We start from the raw sequence: 13,577 nt of genomic DNA, 5'->3' as shown, positions 1-13,577 counted from the left end.
GCTTCTCAACACCTTACCTTATGCCCATTTTGGAAATACGAAGGTTTTCTTGATACCTATTTTTCACTCTTTATATTTCAGCAAATGAATTGCTGTATACGCGGTATAGAATGAAAACCCATTGCAAGGTGCACCTCATTTATTGGCTCTCTGTACCTAGGGATCTTGATGAACCTACCAGCCCTATATATCCTCGTAACCAGAAGAGTCCAGCAGATGTAACGGTATATTGCTTTAAAAAATCTGACATTGCAGGAAAAAGTTACAGAGTAGAACATGGAGAAAAATGGCTGATTTTTCAGCTCACTTTCAATATTTTTTTTATTTCAGCTGTTATTTTCTGTAAGAAAACCTTGTAGGATCTACACAAATGACCCCTTGCTAAATTCAGAATTGTGTCCGCTTTTCAGAAACGTTTAGCTTTCCAGGATCCTGCATGGGTTTCACACCCATTCCTGTCACTAACTGGAAGGAGGCAGAAAGCATTAAAAATAGTAAAAATGGGGTATGTCCCAGTAAAATGCCAAAATTGTGTGGAAAATGTGGTTTTCTGATTCAAGTCTGCCCGTTCCTGAAAGGTGGGAAGATGGTGATTTTAGCACCAGAAACCATTTGTTGATGCCATTTTCAGGGAAAATACCACAGGCCTTCTTCTGCAGCCCTTTTTTTCAAATTTTTCTGAAAAAAAGTAAATTTTTACTGTATTTTGGCTAATTTCTTGGTCTCCACCAGGCGAAACCACAAACTCTGGGTACCATTAGAATCCCTAGGATGTTGGAAAAAAAAGGATGCAAATTTGGCGTGGATAGCTTATGTGGACAAAAAGGTATGAAGGCCTAAGCGCGAACTACCCCAAATAGCCAAAAAAGGGCTCAGCACTTGGGGCGGGGGGAGGACCAGCAGCTAAGAGGTTAACCATTTCAAAATGTTTACAATATGTTTAATTTATTTACAAAATGTCCTTCAGGGAAAGTTTATAAATACCGAAATTAAACTGTGATTCCAAATTACAATTAAATATGTCAAGCAAATTTTGTTTTTTTGTGCCACAGAAGTCAATGAATAATTTGGTCTAAGATTGTATAAATAAAACTATATTATTGTACAAGGTATATTTGCAATATCAATTTTGCAAAATATGTTTTAGATATCAGTGGTATCACATACTACTGATCTGATAGCATCATATTCTATTAGCATCCTTCCACTCATCCCCCATTTGTGCAAAGGGCCCTTAAACTGCATCCACAAGCTTTAGCACTCAATTTCTAGACTGAAAATTAAAAATCTCCTCACAGACCTACAATTTAAATAACTGTAAATCACTGAATTGTGTGATGAGAATCCAGACCATACCCCATAAACCTCAGAAAATAATATGCTGTGATGATAGGGAGGATAACATACATTTGTGCTTTTGCATTACATGATAATAATGCTAAGTGTTGTATACCTTTCCATCAAACTAGAACTCAATTCAATTCAAGTCTTTACTTCAGGCACAAGTGTGGACATAAAAGCACAAGTAAAAGGATATCACAGTGCATTTTTATAAACATAAATTGAATAAAGAAAACAATAAATCAGAAAAGGAATAAAAATCATCAGCATGCAACAGATTCTAGCAAAACAAAAATTGTTGTCGGGCTGAAGGCACATGTTGTACATTACATTTTAGCCTACAAAATAGTTTACAATTTCATAAAAAAACAACATAACAATAACAATACCAGAAATAACATAATTTGAAAAAGACAAGTTTTCCATTTAAACATTAGAAATGTCCTTCTCCTAACTGCACATTTAAAAAACAAACAGATGTAGACACAATTGGAAGGGGATTTCAATTGTTGCAAATCTTCTAGAGCAGAACTATGGGTTCTAATTCCCTGATGGTATATAAGTGGACCTTAATACTTTTTGGTAAGGTCCTTAAAATATGTACATAAAAAGATCAAATGCAGACTTTGCAGTGAGGACTGATCGCATGGGCATGGTAATAATTTTGAGGTTTGAAATTGACCTAGGGGGAGTCCTAAGTGCCACCTGATAAACTCCAGTCTGAATCCAGTGACCAAAAGCCTATCCCAAGAGCTAGTCAACGTGGCATGAGGGTTGGACAAAATAGAGCACACCAAAGCAAGTGAGCCACCTCAAAAATGTCCTCCGCATACTCCATCCCTAGCTCCTGGTGGATAATATAGGTGGGGCATGCAGGTGGGACCCCCAAAAGATGCCTGTAGTGGGTTAGGGTTCCGGGGTTGGGTGATAGGCGAATTGACTCAGGTAGGCACTGGCTGTTGTTACAATTTTCTTTTATTTGCGGTTTGTTTAAATGGCTTTTTTCCTAGCAACTGTCTTTGAAAAAGTCTTTTATTCTTCTTCCCAATAGTTAATGGTCATTTTTCTCTCTTCTAGGGCGTTCCGGTGGATGGTCAGGATCCCGTCTGGATCCTCGCCGGGTTGGAACAGAACTTGTTCCCGAAGGGTGGCCCGGTTTCCCCAAAAGAAAGAATGGGAAAACAGGTAAGTATGTATGTTGGTTGGGGTGCAATTATAGGGTTAGTAGTGAGGTGGAAGGGCAGGGGGTGCTGGGCTGTGTGGGGACTAATTCTATAGTGGGATCATCGTTATCGTGCACTGAAACACACTCTCTCTCTCTCTCTAGTACAGGAGGGTGGTTAACTTCACCAGCCCTCCTGTGTTGTGTGAATTAGTTTCCTTCCCCTTAATTCCCTCCTCCCAGCCCTTTTCCCGGTCTCTCACCCTTGCTCCGAACCCCACATCCACTCGGGCAGGACTTTTAGTCTAAGGTACGATCGTACCTGTGCAAGCCATGCCCCTCCAGGGACGTGGCAGCGTTGTTTGCTCTTCCTCAGCGTTTCTCCACGGGTCTTCGGATCCACCACCGCCTCTCTCCTGACCTCGGAATTCCTGCAGTCGTCAATCGAGTCCCTGTAGCCGAAGGGTTCGCGGGACTCGGTTCCTCCTCCTGATCCTGGCATCGCCTTCCACTCCGTCTCCATCTGTGAGACTTTCTCCAAGCTGTCAGGGCGCCACCACTCTCGTTCCTCCGCCCTATATACTTCCACGTTTGGGACCCGGATATCCAGGTCCGATGATTCCCCTCCTGCGGCTGTTCTCCCGGCCTTGCCCCCGGGGCGCCATTTCATCAGCTCCGGCTGACGTTCCTAACCGTGGCGATGAACGACCGGTTACAATGCCTAAGCACCCTGTTTTGCTCAATTTGAAGAGGACTAGTGTTAGTAAGTCCCCAAATACCTGGGTCATTGGTGAGGACTGGGAGGACTGGGAGACATTTTCTGTTATAAATTTCCAAAAAAGGGCATCAGGTTTTTTTCTGATGCACATAGCCAGGTTAAATGTGTGGCCTACTGAGCCTAACAACATATGCTTCACCCTTGCAACACAGAGGCCCCAATTACACTTGGCATCTATGACCACTCAGATATAAAAACTCTTCAGTCTGTGCAACAGGGTGATCATGCATATATATACTCTGCATCCTATAATTTCTGGGCTTACAAACTATAACAAGTCTTCTTCTCATTTGTGGCCTAGCCCAGTGTGCCAATGAAAGCCACAAATTATTGGGATACAACATTTAACCCGTTAGGGGTTCTGGAAAGCAGAACTGCATTGTCTATGTGAAAAAGAACAGGGACCTTTTACTTGCCAATAGTAGGGGTGTCTGACAAAGTACTGGAAAAGCCTACACCGAGGCCACTGATATACAAAAGAAACAGAACCAGAGCCCAAATGCAGCCCTGTCACACCCCTCTTCCTAACTTAAAACTATCTGTCCACTCCCTGTTTGGGCCAAACTTCACTGACGCTAAAAGATCATAATGCAGGGCTCTCAAGACTTGCACCAGGCTATCCTCCGCCCCAGGCCAGATACGATTGCTCAAGGTTTTGAAATGACCATGCTGTCAAAGCCACAAGTCAGGTCCATGAAGACCAAGCAGACTGAACCCTGCTTGGCAGCAGTGTACTTTCTGACCAGCAGGTGTGGGTTGAGACACTGCTCCATCATGCCGAGCCCCTCACGGAACCTTAACTCTACCTCCGAGAGCATGTCCGTCGCCCTTGCCTATGTAATGAGGCGATCTAACACAGGCCAATTTCACTGCTGAATCAAGCAGGGATATTGGCCGATAACACCCTGGAGATTGAGGGTTTCTCTTTTTTTTAAACATACAGACTATCACAGCAGTATGCCAAGTCAGCAGGAGGCCCACATTGCAGACAGCATGAAAAGAACTACATATGAGAGGGGCCTATAAATCCACTGAAGATTTATAAAGGTCCATGGGTACTCCATCCGGGCCTGCGGCTTTATTGGGGAGAGGGTCTCTTGTAAATTGCTTCCAATATTTCCTCAACAGTAAAAGTGATGGTCAGTGAGTAAACAACCCCTTCCTCATCCTGGTATTCAGTTGCTCTCTCGCTTTAGACCTCCTTAAAATGGACAACCCAAGCCTCTACAGTTCCACAGACCTACCAGTCCCACCCTGTTAGCCTCCAACCAAAAGGCCTTGGTGTCCCCTAATCTGCTGGCCCTTATCAGTGTACTTCAAGATTCAATCCTTAGTTCCTTTTTCTTGAGTCACACAGAATGTTTTATACTCTATTCTGTGACTTTGTATTTTTACTGGGGTCCCTAGGTACCTCTTTTAATGCCTCAGGTAGCAGAGTTGAGGCCTTCCTACAGGAGTGGTTAAACTACCTGACTACAAGAGGTCCGGGGCTACTATGCTTTAATAGCATACTTTGTACTACTAAGTTCAGCCACGCTCTTAGTACCCCCACCTTCTAAAAAGATGCAAATCAATATTGAGGGAGTTTTTGTCATTGTAGGTACTGGAAATAATGTCAGCCCTAACCACTCTGCCCATTAGACTCCTAGTAACAAATATGTAGTCAATAATAGAGGAATACCCCGCAAAGGTTGATTTTTCTAGAAATGTAGCGTCACAGGCTTCATTCACGTTGACCATATCCAAAGATTTAATCATTTGGAGGAGAGCTAGCCCCAATAGATTTCCTTGAGAGGAGTCATGCATAGAAGCACTGTTGTTATCCCTTTAGTGGCTACTTACAGTATGAAGCAGCCCTAGTTTAGCATTAAAGTTCCCCCCTAAAATAATGTCAAAACCTTTGTGCAAATAGGCAAATTTAACTTCCAATTCTATAATAAAATCAAATGTGTTAAAATCAGTGGAATTATCACAGTACAAGGACCCATTATCAAAATAATATTATTGTCATTGGGACATGTGTGGAGGGGATCAAACTGATTTTACAATTCAGGTTGATCTTAATTCATGCTGTTAGCCCTGCCCTAGCTCTGCCCGAAGTTGAGGGAGCAGCTGGAACCGAGTAAGGGCAGTATCCATCAAAACATTGGGTTTAAGTTGCTTAAGTCTCCTGAAAAAGGAGAATATCATAGTAATGAATAAAGCCTACCCATCCCTTGCTCCCCTTCTGCTGTCTAACCCAGCAACGATCCAAAAAAAGGCCTTGAACACATGAGTATAGATATAAGCAGGCATAACAGACATCATATGACTTCCCTTCGGTCCTAACCCAAGTACTGATGGAGACGTAACCACTGCCTGACTCTCACTACCCGCTATCTCGTTACAGGCACACTGTTTTATAAAGCTGAACACTTATAACGCTGGCATTACTGCTGGGTACTTCCACTAACAACTTCCGGGACTCATAGTCAGTGGACAGTCGATCATTATTTGACAAATCATCCAGGGGTACATAGCGGTTTTGGGTTGTTATACTAGGTAGAAAAAAACAACACAGTCTTACTAGGAGGAAGCATTGGCCTGTCCATGAGTCTCATAGCTGTCTCTATATAAGTAACTTAGTTGCAAAGTTTTCACATTGGTGGGTTTAACATCCCCATGTCTGGAGGCCTGGATAAGGTATTCAGCATTCCTGTGGTTACTAAAAGTAATTATCATACAATTCCCCTTAAATCCTTTGTGCATCTTCCCCAACCAGCCAACACTCCTTGCCATCAGAATCTCTAGGAAGATATTACCCCAAAACCTAACATTCCCATGAAGCCAGAGGGCAGTTCTATTGATGAGTTCAACCACAGTTACATTGCATTCAGGACGTAGCACCAGAACATCCACCAAGACAATTACAAACGGGTAGACTGCAGGTGGTAAGTGACAGCATGAAGCATTATTATAGACACAGTCCATCTTACGAGGGGGTGCCATGAGACATTCAGGGAGATATAACCTCCAGTGTGTGGACCATCATTTACAGGAACACAAGCAGATTTTTGATGGTTAATCTCATCATGCAGGGCAGAGACTGCAGATGAGATGCACTGCCACTGCACCCCCACACCTCCTCTGGCTCCTCAATTGACATTGCCCCGATGGATCTGTTGGCTGTCGGAGGAGGAGTCAAGTAATTTAGTTTGGCCTCAATAGCTCCCAACAACACATACCTATGCTCAAGCTTGCTTACAATAGAATTCTTAAAGTCCCAAAAATGGGCATTTAATTTCCCAAATAAACTGGCCTCATCAGCAGTTGTACTGGAGGATTTTGAAGTAGGAGAACAAACACGGGTCCTCTTAGATTTGAGGGTAATTGGCATACTCTTCCTTTTACCAGAATGCCCCTTTGAAACCGCTCCACTATGTTGGGTATTGGACTCATCCCTGATGCCAATACTTGATACTGAGGCAATAGCAACAGCAGACTCTGCCTCAGCTGACTCTGTGACCTCGGGGCTTAATTCTGGGTCTGAATTAGTAGTAACACAATTTACACTGAGGTTAGGGGCACCCATTGAGGCTGATGTAGGGCTAGCAATGATTTTAGAAGGTGATGAGTGACAGATGGCGCTCCGCTAACTCAATCTCCTTTGACATTACCCCAACCTCCTGCTTTAGAAAACCACCCAGGTAAATTCCTGTGGAGACAGAGGCGGCAGAGGCAGCACAAGTCATGGTGCTGCCCTAGAGGTGGGTGAATTTGCAAGAACTTCACTTCCCTGGCTGAAAAAGGAGACTGGCAGGAAAGGTAATGCACCCCCCCCCCCAATTGTAGGACTGCCCCTCTGGGGGTCACGCATGAAGGAATAGAGTTTAAAAAATCTAATTGTATTGGTATGCATGGCCCTAGGGGGGCGAGTAAAAAGACAGGAAGTATAGCGGGAGGGGCGACAGGAGCGAGTAAACCTGGCATAGTTTACTCTCCTAGGAGCGGCAAGAGGATTTTGGGGCCCAAGGGGGAAGACCTGAATACTGGGGGGAATTTTCCGGAACAAGAGAGTTACATCAGGCGCAACTACAGAAGGAGTTTAAAAGGAGGGACCTTATTGAATAAAGAGCTCAGAATTACCCCCCGCTCTAAAAACTTATTTCGTATTCTTACCCAGTACCATAAGTATGGAGGGGAGTGAAACTGGACAAGGGGCAGTTTTGGAGGATGGGGCAACCCAAATTGGGCAAATTCAGTGTAGTCCGAATATGTTTTGAGCACTGGAGGAATTGCATGGGAGTGAGTTGGATGTCCCTGGCCCCCAGGGCAAGGAGTGGTAGCCCATTGTACTAATGGTGTGCACAATGGCGGAGTACAGGAATCAGACACAAATGATGTACCTGGGCCTAGAGGGGGTAATCCACAGCCTGGTTTGGTTTTGGGGCACCAGCTGGTGGACCAGAGACGTGAGGCCCCCCTGAGAATTCCTCCCCGGGGTACAGAAGGGCATCAGCGCGTGTTGGCAGAGGAGCCCTCGGAACTATCTATAACAGGAATGTTGACAGCACTCTCCTTGGAGGTCAGTGGTGGCATTGAGACTTCGAATGCTAACCATAAGGAGATAAGAGGTCTGTGTGAGAACCTTGGGGAAAAGATAGATGAATTGGCAGGTAGGACGGCCGCCCTGGAGGAAGAAGTTGGAGATTGAAGGACGGCGGTGGAAAAAAGCAAGGTGGAAATACAGAGTTTGAGAGCAGGAGAAGAAAGTGTTTTGTCAAAATTGGAATCTCTAGAGAATAATCAGAGAAGGAATAATCTGAGATTCTTAAAGGTACCAGAAGGTATGGAGGGGGGGGACCTGAAAGGGTTCATAGTTCGTTTGATTAAACAAGAAGTACAGGTTGAAGATACGGAAGATGCCATCGCGAGAGATATTCAAAGGGTGCACAGGGACCCGTTTCGGAAATTGCCCAATAAGGATAAGCCCAGGAGAATCCTGGTTTGCTTTCAGACGTATGCGATTAAGGAGTGTATTTTGTCTGCCGCACTAAGAAAGAGATTGTTAACTGTGGAAGGTACGAATTTCGAGATCAGGTCAGACTTATCAAGTGTGACCTTAAATAAGCAGTGGGAATTGGGGAGAAGAATTGAGGTTTTAAAGGGGCTTGGTGCCACCGCCCAATTAAAATTCCCAGCCACTTTGAAGGTAATGGCGAGTAACAAAATTTATAATTTTAGACACAGTAAAGAGGTTGATGAGCTGATCAAAACTTTGGAAAAAAGAGACTAAGGCGGGGGATGTGAGTTTTCCTTTCCCTTTTGTTCAAAATATAGTGTACGGGTCTGGAGAGTCCTCCTGAGGCGTTTTCGCCTAGATTAGGAATAGGGTGGGTTCTCCGAGGGTGTAGGGGGAGGGGATGTAGGTGGGGGTTAGATCAGGGGTGGAGGGGGAAGGGGGGGTAATCACAGGGTGGGGAGCATGGGGGAAAATCAAAAAAATATGTCCTCATTCAGTAGACTCTTTTTGGATGATGGGTGAGAATGAGCTGAGACTTGTGTCCTGAAATATTAATGGTCTCCGGGTAGTAAAGAGGCAGAAAAGATTGCTGCAATATTTCAGGGATGCACAAGTTAACGTGTTGGTTTTGCAGGAAACACATCTGTCTAATGAAGAATGCATTAAGGTGTTTAGACCATGTAGCTGGGTGCAGCAGATTTTGAGTACTACTAGGCCGGCGGAAGTAAAGGGGTGGCCATTATAATAAAAAAACACCCTAGGATTTCCTTTCAGTGTGGACCAGTCGATAAGGCGGGTAGGTGGGTTATCAGAAAATTGGTAGCGTTCGATTCAACGTTTACTTTGGTGGCTTATTATGGGCCTAATAAAGATGACCCTGTACCTATGGAGGATCTATTTCTGCAGCTGATTCAATTTCCAGACCCAATAATATGGATGGGCGATTTTAATGTTATGATGAGTTATCAACTTGATAGATCCTCTGGAAGTAGATCGATATTTAATCAAAAGATGCGCTCCTGGCTATTAACTATGATGTCGCAGTCGGGGCATGATGTATGGAGAGAATGGATGGGATTAAAACGGGAATACACATACAATAACAAAAAATATAGGCATCAATCAAGAATTGATTATGCTTTGGTAGATGGGAGGATAAGAGACTGGGTAGGGGAAATAGCTCATGTTGGCTTCGGATCACTCTGCAGTTAGTTTGAGTGTTCGGTTAAAAGGTAGGGTTGCCCAGCACAGGTGGATGTTAGATAGAACTCTGTTATTAGATACTGGCATAGTAGCAGGATTAAGAGCAGATGCAGAGGAGTTTTTTAAGTTTAATGTGGGGTCATCGTCACTTGCTATGGTGTTGGATACTTTTAAGGCTTTCCTAAGAGGTAGACTGCTAAGAGCGGCCTGGGTTAAAAGGAAAGAGTATAAGGAGTAAATCAGTCGGTTGGAAGGGTGCATACAACAAGTGGAGCGGGAGCTGACAGATCTAGCCCCTGAAGAAGAGGAAAAAATGGGGAAACTTGTTAAATTTCATCAAAAGTTAAGGTATGAAATCCTAGCAGTGCTGGACAAAAGGATTAAGGCAAGGTGTGAGGCAAATAGATCTGCCTACTTTGAGTATGGTGAGAATTGTGGGAAATTGTTGGCCTGGAAAATAAGGACAAATCTAGGTAGGAATAATGTAGTTAGGATTCTGGATAAGGAGTCAGGCCTCGTTTCTAATAGTAACGATGAGATCCGGGAGATCTTTCGAAACCACTTTAAGGAGCTGTACACAGAAGACTTAGAAGGGTCTCCAGAGAAAGTTAAAGAATGGTTGAGGGATTTAGACTTAGTGGCCCTGGAGGAGCAGGATAATAAAGTTCTGAATGAGCCTATTGGGCAAGGAGAAGTGGAGCAGTGTATACAGGCAGGGAAGTCGGCGAAAGCTCCCGGGCCAGATGGATTACCTTTTGAGGTTTATAGAGCTCTAGGAGGTAGTATAGCAAAATTCTTAACTGAGCTATGTAATAACATCTTGTTGGAGGGGGGTACATGTCCCGCTTCCTGGAAGGAGGCCATGATTACCTTGATTTTAAAACCAGGGAAAGACCCAAAAAGTTGTGATTCGTACAGGCCGATCTCTCTATTAAATTGTGATTATAAAATATTTACAAAAGTTCTGGCAAGGAGATTGGGGGGAGCCTTAGGTAAATTGATTTACGAAGATCAGAAAGGTTTCATTAAGGGGAGATACATGTAGGAGCTGACTCAGTCCCTGATAGGCTCCATAGACTTGGCTAAAGTATATAAGGAGCCTTTGGCCTTAGTAATGATTGATGCCACAAAAGCGTTTGATAGAGTTAACTGGGTCTATTTAGGTGTGCTCTGTGAGGCTCTCAATTTGGGTGAGAAATTTACTAGGGCATTACGGATAATATATCAGAATGCGGAGGCAAAAATCCTGGTCAACGGTATTTTAACGCGTCCCTTCAAAACTGGGAGGGGAACTAGACAGGGTTGTCCATTATCTCCACTGCTATTCAACATATATATTGAACCCTTGGCTTGCAAGATTAGAAGAGAACAGAGGATAATCCCGTTTCGTGGTGGGGTATGGCGTAGAAAAATTGCTTTGTATGCAGATGATCTTATGGTGTATACAGCGAACCTGCAGCAAACCCTACCGGTTTTGGAAGATCTGACAAGGGAATTTGGGGAAATTGCTGGATATGCGGTTAATAAGGAAAAGACTGAAATTATGACCTGGAATATACGAGAGGAGAGTGTTTTGATTAAGAATCAATTGAAATATTTGGGCATCGTGATCACACAAGATATAGACAAAATAGCAGAGGTTAATTTTTTAGGAGTTATGTCAGATGTCAGCAAACTAATGAAGAGTTGGGGTAGGCTACCTCTTACTATTTATGGAGGGTTAATTTAGTAAAGATGACGGTATTACCAAAATTATTATTTATTTTCAATAGGGTCCCGTTGAAATATAAGAAAGAATGGTTGAGTAAATTACATGGTAGAATTAGTACTTTTATTTGGGATTCCAAAGGTGCGCGAATTGCATGGAAGAAATTGAGACGGAGGAAGGAGAAGGGAGGGTTAGCTCTGCCTGACCTTCAGAATTACGCCTGGGCGGTTTTCATTAATAACATGAGGGGGGCATTGAATGTGTCGAAGATTTCAGATCTGGGGCAGGTTCTTAAAGTTATGATGGGATCCAATTATGATATACAGTCAGGGTTCCTTTATAAATTTGGAGATCCAAAATATTTTAAAAAGGTGAGGTATAAAATATTGCAAGACTCTGCTAATATCTGGTATGATCTAAGGAGGGCTACCAAGCTACCGTTTTATAGTAAATATGCACCTCTCTGGGTCGCTCCGGGCTCACCAGAATGGACAAGAGATACTTTGGCTAAACCTCTGAAGGAGGCTGGACTGGGGCAATGGGGACAGTTTTGTATTGACGGGGAGTTACTCTCTTATGAGGATCTGAATATAAAGGTAGATGGACTCCTTTCCAAATTTAAATACTTGCAAATATGGAGTTGGCTGAAGAGTGTTAAGGAAAAGGTGGGCGTCTCCAATGAATTGGAAGAACTACTATTTCAAGACCCGGTGGGAAAGAGAGAAGTAGCAAAATGGTATTGGACATTGATGAAAACGGTGGATGGAGAATTTCACTTGCCAGAGAAGATCTGGGGAGGATGCTTGCCTGGAGTACAGATAAGAGATTTATGGCAAGTATCTATTACTTTATTGTATGCCACATTTAAATCTGCCTGTCTAAGACTAAACCATTTGTTCTCCATTCACAGGGCCTTCTGGTCCCCCGAGAAACTGTCTAAATTGACGGAAGGCACCCCGGTTAGCTGCAAAAAGTGCGTCAAGGATCGAGCAAACGATATCCATATGTTTTGGGAGTGTCCCCAGCTCAGTTTGTTCTGGAAAGAGGTTGGTGAGATAGTGAACAGAATTTTACCCCTAGAGTATCAGGTAAGCCCCTCCTTAGTTATTTTTGGCTGTCAGTTGGACTCCAGGAATGAAACAAAAAATGATGCTAAATTACTCTTCTATGTGATGCTGTTAGCAAGGCGGGAGATATGTAAGAAATGGATAAGTGCTTCTCCCCGACGGCGATAGAGTGGAAGGATTCGCTAATATATAATCTAACTTCGGATGTAAGGGATAAAGAATCAAATAAGAAGTACAAATTTTTGGACCCAATGAAAAGTTGGTTGGAATCGTAAGAATGAGGTATCGTCCTGTGATTATGTCAAGGCGAGTTCTCGACAGCTCTGAAGGCGGGCCGGTGAGGCTCTGCTAATCAGAGACGCGGGTTGTCCTGGACAAGAGTCTCTAGGGGGAGATTATTGGTTATTTGAACTGATCTCCCTCATCGAGAGGCTGGACAAGTGAATGAGGACAACAAAAAAAAAAAGGAAGAGGGGTCACCTGGCTTCAGAGGTCGTGGATGGGAGCAGACAGGCCTGCTCTTACTGCGTGTCTCATACTGAGGGAAGCAGGTCACACTTTTAAGTGCATTTGTAGGTCAACCCTGCCCCTTCTGGGCATGAAGTCCCACCGCAGCAAAAGTCCAGCAAGTTAGTGTGGGCGGGGAGGCACTTTATGACAAAACCTGTCATGCAGGAGTTATGTCACGCTTTTAAGCACATTTCTAGGTCAGCCACACCTCTCCTGGGTGTGATGAAGCTGGGGGGTGAAGTCCCACCCCAGTGATAGAACGCCAAGTTAGTGCAGACAGAGAACCACTTTGTGACAAAACCCCCACTGCAGGAAACAGGTTGCCCTTTTAAGCACGTCTGTAGGTTAGCCCCACCCCTCCTGGGAGTGATAAAGCTGGGGATGAAGTCGCACCCCTACAATAGTCCGGTCAGTTAGTGCGGGTAGGGAACCACTTCTTGACAAAACCCAAGAATGCAAATCCAGTTGGAAATGTACCAATAAAATATTGCTACATATAAAAATAAGGCCTTCATATCTGAGATTGCTTCAAATTCATTAAATAGCTGTTCATTTATTTGTACCAGAGTTTTGTTTTTTGCAGTCCTAAGTTCATATAAAGAAGTGAAAAATTGCTCACCTTCAAAAATTGGACAGAGTCGTCTCCAGCAGGTTATGCCCCCTTGGCCTGTGTATTGTCCCATGGAGACCTCGAGGAAGAACAACGGGATCCCACACATGAAGAGGAAGATGAGGTATGGGATGAGGAAGGCACCTGGAAAATAAAATATGAAACTTTCAAGACACATGTAAACCTAACTAAAAGA

At 43.6% G+C, this 13,577-nt stretch overlaps 1 protein-coding gene across 1 annotated transcript in view; it reads right to left on the bottom strand.

The window, feature by feature from the left end:
• The window catches only part of LOC138287580 (sodium- and chloride-dependent GABA transporter 2-like), a 769,612-nt gene that overhangs the window by 503,821 nt on the left and 252,214 nt on the right, over positions 1 to 13,577 (bottom strand). The window contains exon 3 of the mRNA XM_069228139.1: positions 13,391 to 13,525. Within this exon, the coding sequence (XP_069084240.1) occupies positions 13,391 to 13,525 (135 nt within the window). The remainder of the gene's footprint in view (positions 1 to 13,390; positions 13,526 to 13,577) is intronic.

The sequence above is a fragment of the Pleurodeles waltl genome, chromosome 4_1, assembly GCF_031143425.1.
Source record: "Pleurodeles waltl isolate 20211129_DDA chromosome 4_1, aPleWal1.hap1.20221129, whole genome shotgun sequence".
NCBI classification, from domain to species: domain Eukaryota; kingdom Metazoa; phylum Chordata; class Amphibia; order Caudata; family Salamandridae; genus Pleurodeles; species Pleurodeles waltl.
Note: the sequence above shows the minus strand (reverse complement) of the source record. Positions and strands in the feature narration are given on the sequence as shown.